The sequence below is a fragment of the Ursus arctos genome, unplaced genomic scaffold (genome assembly GCF_023065955.2).
Source record: "Ursus arctos isolate Adak ecotype North America unplaced genomic scaffold, UrsArc2.0 scaffold_7, whole genome shotgun sequence".
NCBI lineage: Eukaryota > Metazoa > Chordata > Mammalia > Carnivora > Ursidae > Ursus > Ursus arctos.
In genome coordinates this window covers 62,181,880-62,197,770 of record NW_026623089.1, presented here as the reverse complement: position 1 = coordinate 62,197,770, position 15,891 = coordinate 62,181,880, and the positions used below count along the sequence as shown (strand labels likewise).

The following is a 15,891-nucleotide window of genomic DNA, read 5'->3' as shown; positions in this document are numbered from 1 at the left end:
ACAGATAAACAAATCATTGATTCAACCCAAAAAACTCAGTGCATTTCACTGTATATAAGTGGTGTGCTACAATTAGCTAATACTAGCTCGTAGAAGAGCCACGTCTGCACATGTCTTCACAACTCCATGTTCAACTCACTGGCAGCTTGAAATCAGTCTGTGATATTATAATTTATAAGTAATATATATATTTGGTCTTTGACCTTGTTTCTGGCAGGAAGCTCCTAAAACCCTTAGAATGTCCTAAGTGATAAGAGAAGTGAAGGTGTCTTGTTATGTTAATGACGTAACTTTTAGAAAGCTCCTAAGGATGGGGACTGGCTGCCAGTGGAGTCAACTATGGGATTAGAGGGTTGGAATGCTCCACCCCACCCCCCTGACCTCCAGGGAGGGGAAAGGTACTGGAATCACCAAAGGCCAATGACTTTATCAATCATGCCTGTGTAATGAGGCCTCCATTCAAACCCAAAAGGAGAAAGCTTCCAGATTGGTGAGCACATAGAGATGCAGTAAGAGTGGGATTCAGAGAGAGCCTGGAAGCTCTGAGCCCTCTCCCTAACATTTGGAAAATTGTCTTAACCTCAGGAATGCCAAAATATGAGGGGGGCAATGCTTCTGAGAAACAAGGAAATATATCAGTTTATTACTAATTATCTATACCTCTCCTAGCATCTCATTTTTTTTTTTAATCATAGGCTAATTGAGCTGGGATGAACCTTAGAAACTGTTTACTCCAACTCTCTCCTTGCAGGAGAGAAAACAAAGTCCAAGAGGTGATAAGATTCTGAGGTTACAGCATGAGTATGGGGACTAGAATGGGGACTTCATTCTTGGCCTCCTGATTTCGTCATCATTGCCTGCTCACTAATCAAGCAGACAGGAATTCCAATCCAGTTGCAGCCCTTACCCAACTACAACTTGCATAGCCTTTCTGTGAAGCTATGAAAGCTCAGTTTCTTTGTGTACAAAATGGGGTGAAGTAATAATACCTACCCTACGGTTTGTTTTGAAGTAGACAGTATCCACCACGAGAGGCACAAGAAAACATGGCTGTTATTATTAACGATGCATGTGTTTTCTCCATCCAATTGGATTATGAACTTTTTTTTAAGTAGGCTCCTCCCCCAACATGGAGCCTGACTGGGGGCTTGAACTCACAATCCTGAGATCAAAACCTGAGCGGAGATCAAGAGTCGGACACTTAACCAACTGAGCCACCCAGGTGCCCCAGATTATGAACTTTTTTATGTTTAAGGAGATTTATTTGCAGCATCGTCTATAGAGGTCAAAAACCTGGAAGCAAGGTAAGTGTTTATTAATAGGGAAAACAGTAAATATTTAAATTATGGTCTATCCGCTCTGTGAATATTAGGCAGGCATTAAGAAGAATAAATTAGAGCACCCTTCCAGAGAGTTCTCTGTGCCTTTTCACACGTTTCCATTCTGTGGCATTTTTCAGTGCAGAAATGAATCAGTATAAATAAGTCTCTCCATTCCTGATGCTCTCTCCTAGAATTCTTTGGTGCTTTCGTCCACATTTTCCCTTCTTAATTATACACTAACCTAAACTGAGGTACGTGATTAAATGAAAATCTAAGCATGGAAAAATTTCTGCTACTGGCTCTGTGTGATTCTTGTACTATGTAAACTCTAGGTAACTCGGATTATGAACTTCTTGAGAGTAAAGACCAAGACTGTGCAACACGGAGTGACTTTCACTTGATAGGAGCGCAAAAGTATTGTTCAAATGGTTAAAGCTTCTCCTAAATCTGAACTGCCAGATCTTTTTCATCATTTATTTGATCATTTATTCAACAGACATTAACTGAAGGCCTACTGTGTGTCAAGCCCTGTGTTCGATGCTAAAGAGCAAACCTGCAGTCACAGAGCTGCTTTTTGCCAGGTTCCATATAAAGTGTAATGACATGAACAAAGGGGGAAAACAGTAGCCCCACACTTGTATGGCAGACTCTTGGCATCAAGCCTTAACATTACACAGAGGAGCTGCATAGAGCAGAAATGCAGTTCCATGCTAGAGGGAGAAAATAGCTACTAATGAATCACCGTATTATCTTTAAAACACTTTGGGAAGCAACCTTTCCAATCTGGCAACATACAGTTCTTAATTCCACAATGGCATTTAAATTAACTTCCATTCTGCCTCTTCCCTCGACCAGGGCACGTCTGAATATTCATGCCCTACCCAGAAAACAAAATGAATGTTAGGGCCAATTTTTCAATATTCCCCTTTCCTTAATAGTTTCTGAAAATGGCAGGAACCAAGCATCATCTGATGAAATAGCAAATGATTTCTCTCATATTTTAAAGCTCCAAGTCCAAATACTAGTTCACTTAATCTCTGTTTACTAATATACATTATGAAGTACTAAAGACGGTGTATTCCAAAAAAATAGTACCATCTACTCAGATCCGAAAACATGTAACTTTCACGTGACTGCTTTCTTCCAGCCCAACATAAGATACTTGCTAATTAATCCATACAGGACCTTCCCAAGAGAGGAAATTCAGTAGTGATTTCCATTAAATATCAAAGAATTGATTCCATTTTGGTGCCAATGATCTCATTCCAATCAAACAGGAACCTGATTGGTTCATGGAAAAATCTTTGTCCTTTTGAATATAAATCCATTGGAAGACACAGTTTGCCCATTTTCAAACACACTGAGACAAGTGTCCAAGAGTACTTCAACCAGGACTACAGATTTTGAAGATGTTACCATATCCATTTAGGGTCCGGTCAGGAAAAAGATACTCAGAGACTGCACTTAACTTTGACAGAACTTTCAAGCTGAAACGAACCACAGTTGGGCTTCTAGTACTTAAAAAACACATCTAACAGATAAAAATAGTAATAAAAATTTTATATTAATAAATAAAGATTTTTACATGTTCTCATAGAAAGTAGATAATTATCAAATTTACCATAAAAATTATATCATGGAGGGGTGCCTGGGTGGCTCAGTCGGTTAAGCATCTGCCTTTGGCTCAGGTCATGATCCCAGGGTCCTGGGATGGAGCCCCGCATCAGACTCCCTGCTTAGCTGGGAGTCGGCTTCTCCCTCTCTCTGCCCCTGCTCATTCTCTCTCTCTCTCTCTCTCTCTCACTCTCCCCCTCACTCACTGTCTCTCAAACAAATAAAATCTTTAAGAAAAATTATATTATGGATAGAAGGTAATTTAAAAATTTAAGCTGTTTTCACAAATTTAAGTTGTTGACATAGGATGAAAATGAAAACTCGAAATTAAATGGCCCTATTCCAGGTACTTTTCATTGTTCCAGCATTAACCCAACATCTCACTGGCATTCACATTGCCAGACCGAAGAATAGAGTTAGGTAGGTGATCAACAGCCCAGTCAATACATACAGGGAAAGGTTACTTCAGATCTGATTAGATCATTAGTAACCTTGATCTCAGAAGGGTAGACTTCAGTAAGTTTGGAGATATTGCGGCAAGGCTACACTTTCAATTAAAATTTGTTAACTCATAAATGTTCTTGTATAAAAGTGTCAGGTAGTTGATCTCATCAATTTCAAGTATTTAGTTTATTCAAAAACACAAAAATGCCACTTATATAGGCTAGAATTTCACATGATCTCCAACTGGGATTATGCCAATTTCCTATAATTACAGTAACATATTCTTCAAAAATATACAAACATGTTGTGCATAAAAAATGGATAACTATAACAAATAGTTACTAATCGGAAATCAAGCTACACAACCACTGAGAGTCCAGAATTATATTATTTTCAGTTACCAAAATATGATTCTAGAATTAGGCAGACTCACTTGCTCCATTAACACGGTAAAAGGGGAAAATTTTTTTTGAAATACTGAATAAAGGAAAACCACAGTCCTAATGTAACCACCACCACAAAAATGCAAACAAATTCAGAATCCACAGTGTTTCCTTGGATTCCAAAACACACCACTGGTCTTTATATTGTCTGAAGGACACTGAGCCACATTCTCTGCTACGGAGCCGAACACATAGCTGTGCAGGTTACGAAACAGATATTTATTTATGCTTTAACAAAAAGAACACTGAGAACCATCATAAACGGTTCATCACAAATAAACGTTTATTTAACTACAGCCCAGACTCACAGCTCATTTATTCATCCTCTACTGATTGAGAACCAAGAGAAATCAGCCCTGGAGATAGTAGTAGCTGGGTTGAAGATACTCAATGGATCATTTTATTCCAGTTTTTGTTTCAGAGCTGTGATTTTAATTTTACATTCACTTTCAATATTGAAAATCTGCTTCCTTGAAGATGCACCCGATTGAGCCCAGGTCAGCAGATTAAAAGGATGCCAGAATGGCTAAGGCAGCAATCCATACGCACTCGGAGACTGCCTCCCTCCAGTTTTCCTACTACAGCCTACCCGCAGGGGCCTACCCACCTGGAACAAGGTCGGGGTGTAACCGTTGGGTGACTCCCAACCCTGCTTTTAATAGAAAGTGGTCTCCTCCAAAATTGGACAAGCCACACTTATTCTCAAACAAGCAAAATTAAAATTCAGAATCCAAGTAGCAATAAAAACCACCAATTAACTTTGCCAAGACTGAAGAGTCTTCTTTTGAAGACTTCTGGACTCCCTGAGGATTTTGACAACTAAAGACATGATAAGGGCTTGAAGATTTTTATGTTTCAAGCACAATTCTACGTAATTTGAAACTAAGTAAACCATTGCTTTCAAGGCTACTGGAACATACCTGATTTTTTTAAAGGTAGTATTTCTTATTTTTCAAAAATAGATCATGCAAGCTCATGGTTTAAAAAGGAGTGGGAGGGGCGAGGCGGGGGACCTGGGTGGCTCAGTCCTTAAGCATCTGCCTTCAGCCCAGGTCATGATCCCAGGGTGCTGGGATTGAGCCCCACATCAGGCTGGTTACTCAGCGGGGAGCCTGCTTCTCCCTCTCCCTCTGCCTGCTGCTCCCCCCAACTTGTGCTTGCTGTCAAAAAATAAAATTTTTAAAATAAAAATAAAAGTCCCAAAAGGCACGTGAAAGTAAGTCTCCCTTCCACCCGTCCACCTGTCCACCCTCCAGGTCCCTCCCCAAGGACAACTACTATTTCTTCAGGCCCCTTCCGTCGTCGACATTCTATGAACATGCGAACATACGCAAGTATTTTAAACCAATTATCCTCTATTATACACCCAGTGGCAGCTGCAAAATTGCTGCCGAACGCCTCTGGGCATAAAGGTGGCAATCTGCTCGGGGGTGTGGGGTGGAGGGGAAGGGGATTTATGTTGAAGCGGTGGTTCTGCACATCACGCTCCCGGTTTTTTCTTCGTGTGTGTTTCACTTGCAAGCCTATGGCAGGCTCTCAAAGAGGGGAAGAGGTAAAACACCCAAGCTACCCCCAGGTACTGCCGCTGTATCTATACTGGTCTGCCTTTTTTCTATGCCCCAATCTTTACGTATATTTTGTATTATTACTGGATTAAATGAAGTATCTCGACTCACCTTTAAAAAAAAAAAAAAAAGCCTAATTCTGAAGGTAACTTTCAGCACCAGGTGATTTCCTCCCCGCCAAACCTGCAGCCTACTTCGGTCGTGTCCTTAGGAAGGGTTCGGCTTGGCACGGAGTTGGAGGCGCGAGCCAAGAACACAGAAGCCCAAAGATGGGAAGCCCGAAGAAGTGAGGGCGACCCGAGCCCTGGGCCGCGCTTTTCTTAGAGACAAATGTTGCGAAGCAGAAGCCCCAAATCCTTGGGCCCTCCTCCCTCCTTCCTCGGGATGCTCGAGGGCTGGGGCAAATGACCTGCTCACGCCTCTGCCCCGGGCCGCAATTCCAGTCCCGCGCAGCCGGACCCCCAGGACCCGCAGAGCTCGGGTCCCCCACCGCTCGCCTTCCCAGTCCCGCCCGGCACCCCCAGGAAGGCAGGAGTCCAGGCAGCCCCCCGCGCCGCACGGCTCCCGGGACCCCCAGCCCCGCGCTGCCCGCCCGCCCCCGCCGCGAGGGAAGCCACAGGTAGGGGGGCGGGGCGGCGCTCACCTGCGCAGAAGGGGTGCTCTCGGCGCCGGCGGGAGATGAGGAGGTGGAGGAGGCCATGTTGTGGAGCTACTGCTGCCGCTCCTTCCAGGAACTCCGCTCTCCCCTCCCCGCCCCGCTGCTCCTGCCCCCAAATGTGGGACTTCGGGGAAAAAGTTCGGCTGCGGCTCAGCAACGCCAAGCGCGGTCCCGCGGCGCCCGCCCCGCGGCTGTCTCCTCCCCCTGCTGTGTCCGCCGCGCCAGCCAGGTGCCCGCCGGGGCCGGTGCGCGGGGGGCGGGCCTCGGCTCAGGTGGAGGCGCGGCGCAGGGCCGACCCGCTCCCCGCCGGCCGCCCTGCCCGGCGAGCATGCCCAGTCGGCGGACGCTTGGGGGTCTGCGCGGCTCCGGACGCGGGAGCAGGGGCCGAGGGCTGGGGGGCCTTACCTGGGGAGGAGCGGAGCAGAGGTAGCTCTAGGAAGGGAGGGAGGGCAAGTCCCGGCTCCCGCGGGCTGCTGAATAGAGTTCCCTTAGCCACCTCCATGATGAGAACAAAATAAGAATAATATTCTCCGATTATTTGATTAATTGAACTATTCAAGTTCAAGTGAATAAAATCATTGAGCAATGTTGCTTTTGCCTTTTTATTATGATTAACCTACAGCATACAACCCATATAGAAGCAGTGTTTGCCAGGCAGATAGCTTCCAAACAACGTCCATCGCCTCCCTTCCTCCCCACCGAGGTTCCAGCCGCTCGCAGATTGCCTCAGCTATTTGTCCAATTAAGAAATAAAACTCCAGAGCCGTCCGGGATGTGAGGTAGGCACTGAGCCTGATCTTGCAAGGAAACAGGGGACAGGACCTCTGAGTGTCCTTGTTTCTAGGAGCTTAAAGAGCAAGGCTTGCGAAACTCCTGTCCTGGACCAGGCTGGGGGACAGTTGGATCCAGGACGCTTCCCTCCCAGCACGTACTATTCAGATCTGGGTGTGAAGCAAGGCAACTACTACCCCTCACGTACCGTCTTGCAAAGGGAGAGCCTCTCCCTGGAATTAGGGGAGATGCGTTCAGTCCGCTCATCAGCAGGGCCGGGGCATTAAAGGACCGCGAATCACACTGGCAAGAAAGTTACTCCCTTTTCAATTCTCTTTCAGTTCTTCTGATTGCTACGAGAAGAAAGTATTCTGACCCTAAATTCTCTATCAAAGCGTGGGTCCCAGGCTCAAAGCCCTAGGTGAGCACTGGTATCTAACTAGATTTCATAGCATTGTTAAATTTTCATTGTTTAGTTTCATTGTTTATTGTCACTGTTACTTTCTATTTATGGCAAGTGAAAGTGCCTTTCTATTTATGGTAGAGAGCCACAGTTTTCTTTTTAAGCAAGTATATGTAAGTTTTTTAAAATTACATAAATATAGTAATAATTCAGATGGGACTGAGATAAAGCAAAACTCTAGAGGTAGGTAAGGAATCACTGAAATGCACAACAATGTTTTCATGAACTAGTGACAACTAAATGCAGGAATAACTGCTTAACCAGAAAGTAGTGAGTTACCTGTGCCTCTGATTTAACACTTAGCTCACTTCCTCCGTAGCACACATAAAGCTGAGATAACATTTACTGGCACGAGCTCTGTGTTGGGCTCTGTGCTAAGCATCTTATTCATATTATCACATTTAGTCCTCCCGAAATCTTTGCTAGACAGGCAGTACGATCTGGAAACTGAATCTTAGAAACATTATTTTGGCCAAGGTCACAAACTAACAGAGCCTAGTTTGACTCTATAGTTTGAGCATTCCTAACTCGATTTTTAAAAACCACTTCAGGGGCGCCTGGATGACGCAGTGGTTAAGCGTCTGCCTTCTGCTCAGGGCGTGATCCCAGCGTTCTGGGATCAAGCCCCACATCAGGCTCCTCTGCTAGGAGCCTGCTTCTTCCTCTCCCACTCCCCCTGCTTGTGTTCCCTCTCTCACTGGCTGTCTCTGTCAAATAAATAAAAATAAAATCTTTAAATTAAATAAATAAATAAATAAATAAATACCACTTCAGAATTTAGCAGGTCCACACCACCCCCCCTGAAATTTTATATCAAATTCAACATTTCAAAGAGATCTACATGTCCTCCAAAAGTTTAAGAGCCACTGTTATCATTATTTACAAAACACTCCCATATCTTGAATTATAGTGTCCACGGAGGCAAATGCTCTGTCTTCTTATATCTTTACTGTACCCAGGTTGGTGCTTTATCCCCTAAGCTGCTCAGGAATTGGTTGAGCTCAATCACACGTGGGAAGCACACAGTACAGGCTGCAAGAACAGGGTGGAGGTGGCTTGGGAAGAGCATCGCTCGGGTTGATCCTGCACACGCGTGGGTATTTTACAAGCCTGCTCTCCAGCACCCACACAGCCATAAGAGCCATCTTAAACAAAGTGGCAAGCAGCCAACCAGGTAGACAAAGGAGGGAGGAAGGTACAAAAGCCTGGCAGGAAGTTAGCACAAGAAGCAGTACCTGGGAGATGAGCCCAGAAAGTCGTGCTTTCCTGCAGAGCTGTTCCAGTCCAGTCTGCTTATCAGGCCGTCTGCTTCTGAGAAGCACTTGTGTTCAGGTTAAACACACTTCTCCTCCAGAGGCAGGCTGCAACACCCCTGAAAAACCTGACTACAAGAAGTGACTAGGAGTCTGGCAGCACTCTCATACCTTTAAAAACTAAAATTAAAACAAAATTTTTCCATACTGCCCATGACTGCCTCTAATTTTGGCCTTCAGCTCTCTGTCCCTCCCTTCACAGCCAAGTGTGTTAAAAGGACAGTGGTCCCTTGCACACTGCTCTGTTCAGAGTCACTCTCTGCCCCTCCTCAGCTACTGAAACTGCTCTTTTCAAATCACAGTTGACATCCTATTGGCCATGGCCCTTGCGGAGCTTTCCAGACCTTATCTCAGTTGATCTTTCCAGGACACTTAACATGGTCCACAGTTTCCTTTCCTTCCCCTTAAGTATTTTCTAGGACTTCAGTCTTCATTACTTCTCATACCAGGCACTGTCTGTGATCTCAGCCACATTAAGGCTTCAGCTATCACATAACAACTCCTAAATCCAACTAAGATCATTTACCTGAGCCCCAAACTCATACTTCGTCACATCCAAAAGGTAATGCCGAGCAACACAGACCTGGAAACAAGGAGAGGAGGTTGGGAGGTCCTGGAGGGGAGGAGGCTCTGTAACTTCTCCCTCCCAGTCCAATCAGATACTGAGTCCTAATTCCCTAAAATCGCTCTAAATCATCTCCTCTTATCCGCCCCCACTACATCCCTGCCTTTGCCCTTCCACTTACTACAAGTGCTTGAGCAATTACTATGTGCCAAACCATGCCAACTTGCATTTTCTCATCATCTCTCACTAGACAACTACAGTCGCCTGAATTTTGTGTAGTTCGTCAGCTCTGTCATCTGATATTATGATTTTTCTAAATTTCAAATCTATTCACATGACTACACGCTGTTAAAATCCTGTAAGGGCTTTCTTTGTGCTTCAGGGTAGAGGTTAGATGTAACAAGGGCCCCTGACCGCTGCCTCTGCCTCATCTCGGCTGCTCTCCGCCAGCTTCTCCAACTCCGTGCCCTTCTTCACCCCTGTCTCAGGCACACCCATACACACACCCAGGCAGAACTATTTGCAGTTCCCCCCATCCCCCAACACCAAGCCCATCGTCTTTCTACAGGCTGTCCCTACTGCCTAGAAAACCCATACTCCCACCCTCTGCTGCCTCCTCCATTGTCTCTGTGGGGTTAACTCCTAATCGTCCAGCAAGACTCCATTCAGAAAATACAACGTTAGGGGCGCCTGGGTAGCGCAGTCGTTAAAGCGTCTGCCTTCGGCTCAGGGCGTGATCCCGGCGTTCTGGGATCGAGCCCCACATCAGGCTCCTCCGCTATGAGCCTGCTTCTTCCTCTCCCACTCCCCCTGCTGTGTTCCCTCTCTCGCTGGCTGACTCTGTCTCTGTCGAATAAATAAATAAATAAATAAATAAATAAATAAATAAATAAATAAATAAATCTTTAAAAAAAAAAAAAAGAAAAGAAAATACAACTTTAAGGAAGCCTTCCCTGACAGCTTTTCAATTAAAATGTGGTTCAGGGTGGCCTGGCTGGTTCAGTTAGTAGAGCTTGCGACCCTTGATCTCGGAGTCGTGTGTTTGAGCCCCACATTGGCATAGAGATTACTTAAATAAAATAAAGTAAAATAAAATAAAATATTTAAAAATGTGGTTCCTCGCCCTTTCTTTGTTCTTCCAAAACACCCTGCAGCCCAACTGCAGTTATTTTGAAGAATAGGTGCACACTTTCCTGAATTCAGAAATCTTCAACATGACAAAAACCCACAACCTACACCAAATTGATGTGAAGCTATTAATAGTCTTCATTCCATTTAGTGTGAATAGTCATGTGTTTTAATTGTGGGGTACTACCCCAGACTCTTTTAGGGGTGTTATGCAATATATAGTATGTGCACCATATGAACTTTCTAAAAATTCAAATTGTGAAACACATCTGCCTTCAAGGGTTTCAGATAAGGTATATAGATCTATATAACCATTGCTTTCCTTGTCTGTCTCCCCTTTTAATCAAAAGCTTCTTGAAGCATCCAGCTATATCTTTTTCATGTCCAAATCTCCAGTATCTAACACAATGTCAGGCTCCACAGAAGTTCACTGAATAAATTCAGGATATATTTATGAACTTGGACTGTATTTCATAGGATTGATTTCCAAGGTCGAAACCCGATACCTCTCCTTGCCTCCCGGGTGGTTTTCCCTCCTCTGGGCTACACAGTACCTTGCATGCACATCAGATTTCTCACTATATAGTCGTTGTTTGCATAACTGTGTCTGCAGTGAGACAGAGCCGGTCGAGAGTGAAGATGATGATGTATTAATCTCTGTATTTCTGTGTCCGCAGTAACCAGCACAATGTCAGACACTCTACATCCTGGCTCAATACACTGTTGAATGATAAAGGGTAGGAAAAAAATCAGAGGAGGAGAGAGGAAGAAGGAAAGATAAAAAAGAAGTTGGAAGAAGTCTGGGTGAAGATGATTTAATCTCTATTAAGAGAACCCTAAAGAATATTCTTTTTTTATGTCTTCTTTTTTTAATCTTATTATTATTAACATATAATGTATTATTTGTTTCAGGGGTACAGGTCTGTGATTCATCAGTCTTACACAACACACAGCGCTCACCATAACACATATGCTCCCCAATGTCCATCACCCAGCCACCCCATCCCTCGCACCCCCCTCCACTCCAGCAACCCTCAGTTTGTTTCCTGAGATTAAGAATCCTATGGTTTGTCTCCCTCTCTGTTTTCATCTTGTTTCAGTTTTCCCTCTCTTCCCCTACAATCCTCTGCCTTGTTTCTCAAATTCCGCATATCAGTGAGATCATATGATAATTGTCTCTAAAGAATATTCTGACCTCAGTCACTTCACAATATTTGTCATATTTGTACATCACCTTTAATACTTAATATTTTTATTTACATTAACTTACTTTTTAATCTAACAAATTTAGTTTTAAAGAAACATTACCTTACTATGTTAACGGAAAATCACTTTCACTTACACCTAACAGATATTGACAATTTGCTGATTTATTCTGTATTCTGCCTGAGGCACTCTCTCTTGAATTAAAAAAAAAAAGTGACAAGGGTTAAGAGGACACGAACACTGGCACTAGATGTCAATTTTCTCCTCAATGTTAAGAGAAGGAGTGGAAAAGAACTGGAAAGGGGGTATCTTATACAATTCAATATTATTTAATACCTGTCCTTAAGCCACCTAACATTATCTCAAGAACCACCACCGTAAGGATGATATGAATTCTCCTCTCCTACCCTCACTCTGCTTCTACGTTTGTACATTGCTCCACAACTTCAGTTAGACACTGTTACTTCCAGAGCAATTTCTACCATAGTTAGACTCTAACTCACAATTGTGTTTAAACAGTAGAAATTTCCCACCTGGACATTAGCAAAAGAGAAAAGTTGATTTCTTGCATGGTGTCTATGAAATCTGCAATAAACAGAGAAATAAGAGTTACTACAGGAAGTTTTTGCCTGTGAGAAAATTTTTTTTAAGTTCAGGAGATTATGGTTAGTGAATATGTGTTTGTTTCCTAAGATTAGCAAGTAACAGAAAAGCATTTCTCAAATAGAAGAAACATATTTGGTTACCACTATCCATGGGGACTGTGACTGTATATAGGAATATGTCCCTTAATTTGTAAATTTTATGAGAGAAAACCGCTCACCAAGCACAAAGTTGAACCAAAATGTTTTCTCTCTTGTGGCTTTTGGCCTTTCTCCCCATTTATGGTTTCTACTGGGTAGAAACTCGTACTTCTAAATATACAGTAAAGATCATGGCTTAGCAACATTTTTATCAAGGTCAACTGGGATGAGAAGACAATGTTTATTTATTGAGTAAGTTTTGCAGTCCCACGTAGAATATGGTCAAATAACTTATTTTAGTGTCTACTTCCATTACTTAATTCCTTAAATTTCTTAAACATTTGAAAGGAAATAGAGTTTATTTGGATATCCCCTATGGAATGAGAAACACTGTTTGATATTTGAGATAACTAATTATTGATTTTAAAGATTATTTTTTATTCGACAGAGAGAGAGACAGCCAGCGAGAGAGGGAACACAAGCAGGGGGAGTGGGAGAGGAAGAAGCAGGCTCATAGCGGAGGAGCCTGATGTGGGGCTCGATCCCATAACGCCGGGATCACGCCCTGAGCTGAAGGCAGACGCTTAACCGCTGTGCCACCCAGGCGCCCCTATTGATTTTAAAAACCCAATCACACGGGATGCCCGGATGGCTCAGTCAGTAGAACATGCAACTCTTGATCTAGGGGTTGTGAGTTCAAGCCCCATGTTGGGTGTAGGGATTACTTAAAAATAAAATCTTTAAAAAAAAGAAACCCAATCACAAAGTAGTTTACAAAATGGGATAATAAACTTCATAGTAATAATAAGTTTTGTAATCATAATAAACTTCATAGTAGAGTTACAGAAGAGAAAAGATCAGTGTGGTAATGTCTACTTTCTCTCCACATTCTGAGGATAACTTTTTATCAATTCCTCTTACTTTGGTCTGGGATTTCAAAAACACATGAGTGATGATAATATGAATAATGGTAACATCAATCCTCAAAAGTTCATATAAAAAGTTTGCATAAAGCAAAACTAATTAGCAGTAGGAGATAAATTGGTAACTTTCAGCCCCATATTAAAAGGCAAAGCAAATTTTCCTTATTACCATTGCCCAACTTCCACTGAAATGATCTGTGTTGAATCTAGTTGAGGGTGCTTAGGAAAGTAAAAGAAAGAGAGACTTTGAATTGTTCATTGGTGTGGCATCTAGGACACAAGAGGAAAGGAATAAAAGAAAATGACACTTGAAAACAAGATTTGGGAAAATAAAACCAGACTTTCCTTTAAAATGTTTTCTTTTTTCCCACATCCTCTTTTTAGATCCCCTTGCTTCCTTTGCTCTCCTCCATCCTGAATCTGCTAACCCAGAACCAAGTTCTCTTAATTCAGGTGTTTTCATCCTTGTCCTGAGCCCAGAGAAAAAATAACCATGAAGCTCCTTGACCTACTCCGTGCACACTTTGCTGTCAGCTCCCGTAGAATTGCCTGTGTTTTATAAAGCTGTTTCTAGTGGCCTTCTGTGCGACTCCTGCATCTAGGAATTCTAATCATATATCACGGTGTGATATAAAACCTTGGACTTCAAATCTGCGTTTTTTGTTTTTTTTTTTTAAAGATTTTATTTATTTATTTGACAGAGATAGAGACAGCCAGTGAGAGAGGGAACACAAGCAGGGGGTGTGGGAGAGGAAGAAGCAGGCTCATAGCAGAGGAGCCTGATGTGGGGCTCAATCCCATAACGCCGGGATCACACCCTGAGCCAAAGGCAGGCGCTTAACCACTGTGCCACCCAGGCGCCCCCAAATCTGCGTTTTTAAACCCAAATCAGAAAATAAGTAAACAACTAAGTTCAATTTGATGAAAATGGAAACACACCAGCACAACTCCCCAACACTGCCCCCAAACCGGCTGCACCCCCCGAGAGCACCAAAACTTTCCGGTCACTAAGACAGTCCTGTAACTGATCATTTGATTTTGCCCACTCTCCCCCTTTGTCCACTGTTTGAACAACCAGTGTGTGTAGCTTGCTTAAATTTTATACTGAAAGTTTTAGAGAACGATATGAAATTCTGGTGGACACTCAGGATCCTTATAGAACAAGACTCAGAGTTCACTGTCTTAGTTAAAACTGGTAACTACAGAAATAGTCTTCACAATCTTCAGCTCAGTGCTGTCCCTTCTTTATAGTATTATCATCACTTTCCTCTTCTGAAGACTGGTGCTTCTAAACCACATGAGCAAGTTTCTCTACTGCAAAAGGGTGCCACACCCAGGTGCCATTCCCATCACAGTTACGGTAAAGTTGAATATTTCTATCATATGGTTGTGGCAGACAGCCCTAAAAAAACCAATATTTTTTAAAAATATTTCCTACAGATGGAGATACAGTGTCATAAAGGAGAGGGTCTCTCTTTCTTTTCTTTCTTTCTTTCTTTCTTTCTTTTTCTTTCTTTCTTTCTTTCTTTCGATTGTATTTATTCATTTGAAAGAGAGACCAAGCAGTGAGGGAGGCAGAGGGAGAAGCAGATTGCCCGCTGAGCAGGAAGCCTGACTCTACAGCTCGATCCCAGGACCCTGGGATCATGACCTGAGCCAAAGGCAGACGGTTAACCCACTGAGCCACCCAGGCACCCCAGGGTCTTCCTTCCTTCACACAAAGATATTCACACGCTGTCCTGCAGGCCTTCCCCAAAGTGCCGTGATAGCAGGAAGTGGTAGCTGTCTACCACCAGCAGCTAGCACGGGCCCCAGCGCAGGCTTAATGATACATAAGTACTTGTTGACTGCCTGACTGAACTCTATATTTTACCTGTGGGTCTTCCAACACACTGAAATATATTACTTAGCCTCTCCATTACTTATCCTCTCTTACACTGAATTTATAAATCCATAGTGAACGATTTCAACAAGAATATTTTTTTTCCAACTTTCATGCTTCTGTAATTCTATTTTAGAACAGGACAGGATGATTGATACCAGGTTTCATGGCTTTTGTGTTTCAAAACATTCCACTGAAGTCTGCATTTTGAATTATTTTGTAAAATGACATTTACATGATGTAGAATGAAGCAATGAATTCTTAAGAAGTAATGACAAGTAACACAAAGAACAAAGGCGAGTATGCACACGTTTTCACTTTGTGGACGTCCTGTCATCACACTCCCTCTGTTTGTTGTAGTTACAGAAAGCATTGTCCCTTCTCTGGAGTTTCTTCATGTATCCCGTCTCTGGCCAACGATCTACCATAGAAACTTGTTTCACCTGTCTATATTCAATTTCATCCCAATATCCTGCTTGCTGAAATCTGTACAGATTCCCTATCTCTTCTGACCATTTTTTGGCATGGCTTATTGATTTTGGTTTCACGTCAGAACTAGCCATGGCTAAGGAAGTCTTATTGCCAGTTATTTCTCCTGGCCGTTCCTGGCCCAGGGTCCACATTGAGGCCTCAGTTGCAGTTGCTGCCCTCTGCTTGGTATTGTCTTGCTCCATTTATCCCCGTGACTGGCTTCCTCATCTTGGTCTTTGTTAATGTCAACAAAACTATTGATAAATAGAATGGAAAGAAAAAGAAATTATATAAATGGGGGCGCCTGGGTGGCACAGCGGTTAAGCGTCTGCCTTCGGCTCAGGGCGTGATCCCGGCGTTGTGGGATCGAGCCCCACATC

The 15,891-nt window shown here is 43.1% G+C and overlaps 2 protein-coding genes across 5 annotated transcripts in view; both read right to left on the bottom strand.

Moving 5' to 3' along the window:
- ANK3 (ankyrin 3) overlaps window positions 1-6,228 on the bottom strand; it is a 641,190-nt gene extending 634,962 nt beyond the window's left edge. For 2 of the 4 annotated variants that reach the window (XM_057308888.1, XM_057308894.1), the window contains exon 1: window positions 6,032-6,163. In XM_057308888.1, coding sequence (XP_057164871.1) covers window positions 6,032-6,088 — 57 coding nt within the window. In that variant the 5' untranslated portion in view covers window positions 6,089-6,163. Of the gene's footprint in view, window positions 1-6,031 lie in introns of all 4 variants that reach the window. The other 2 variants (XM_057308892.1, XM_057308893.1) reach the window with 2 other exon arrangements.
- A 9,126-nt stretch (window positions 6,229-15,354) lies between these two features.
- On the bottom strand, window positions 15,355-15,603 carry LOC113258910 (meiosis expressed gene 1 protein homolog). The gene has a single exon (XM_044385966.1). The coding sequence runs from the start codon at window positions 15,601-15,603 to the stop codon at window positions 15,355-15,357; it is 249 nt and encodes an 82-aa protein (XP_044241901.1).
- Window positions 15,604-15,891: the final 288 nt, after the last annotated feature.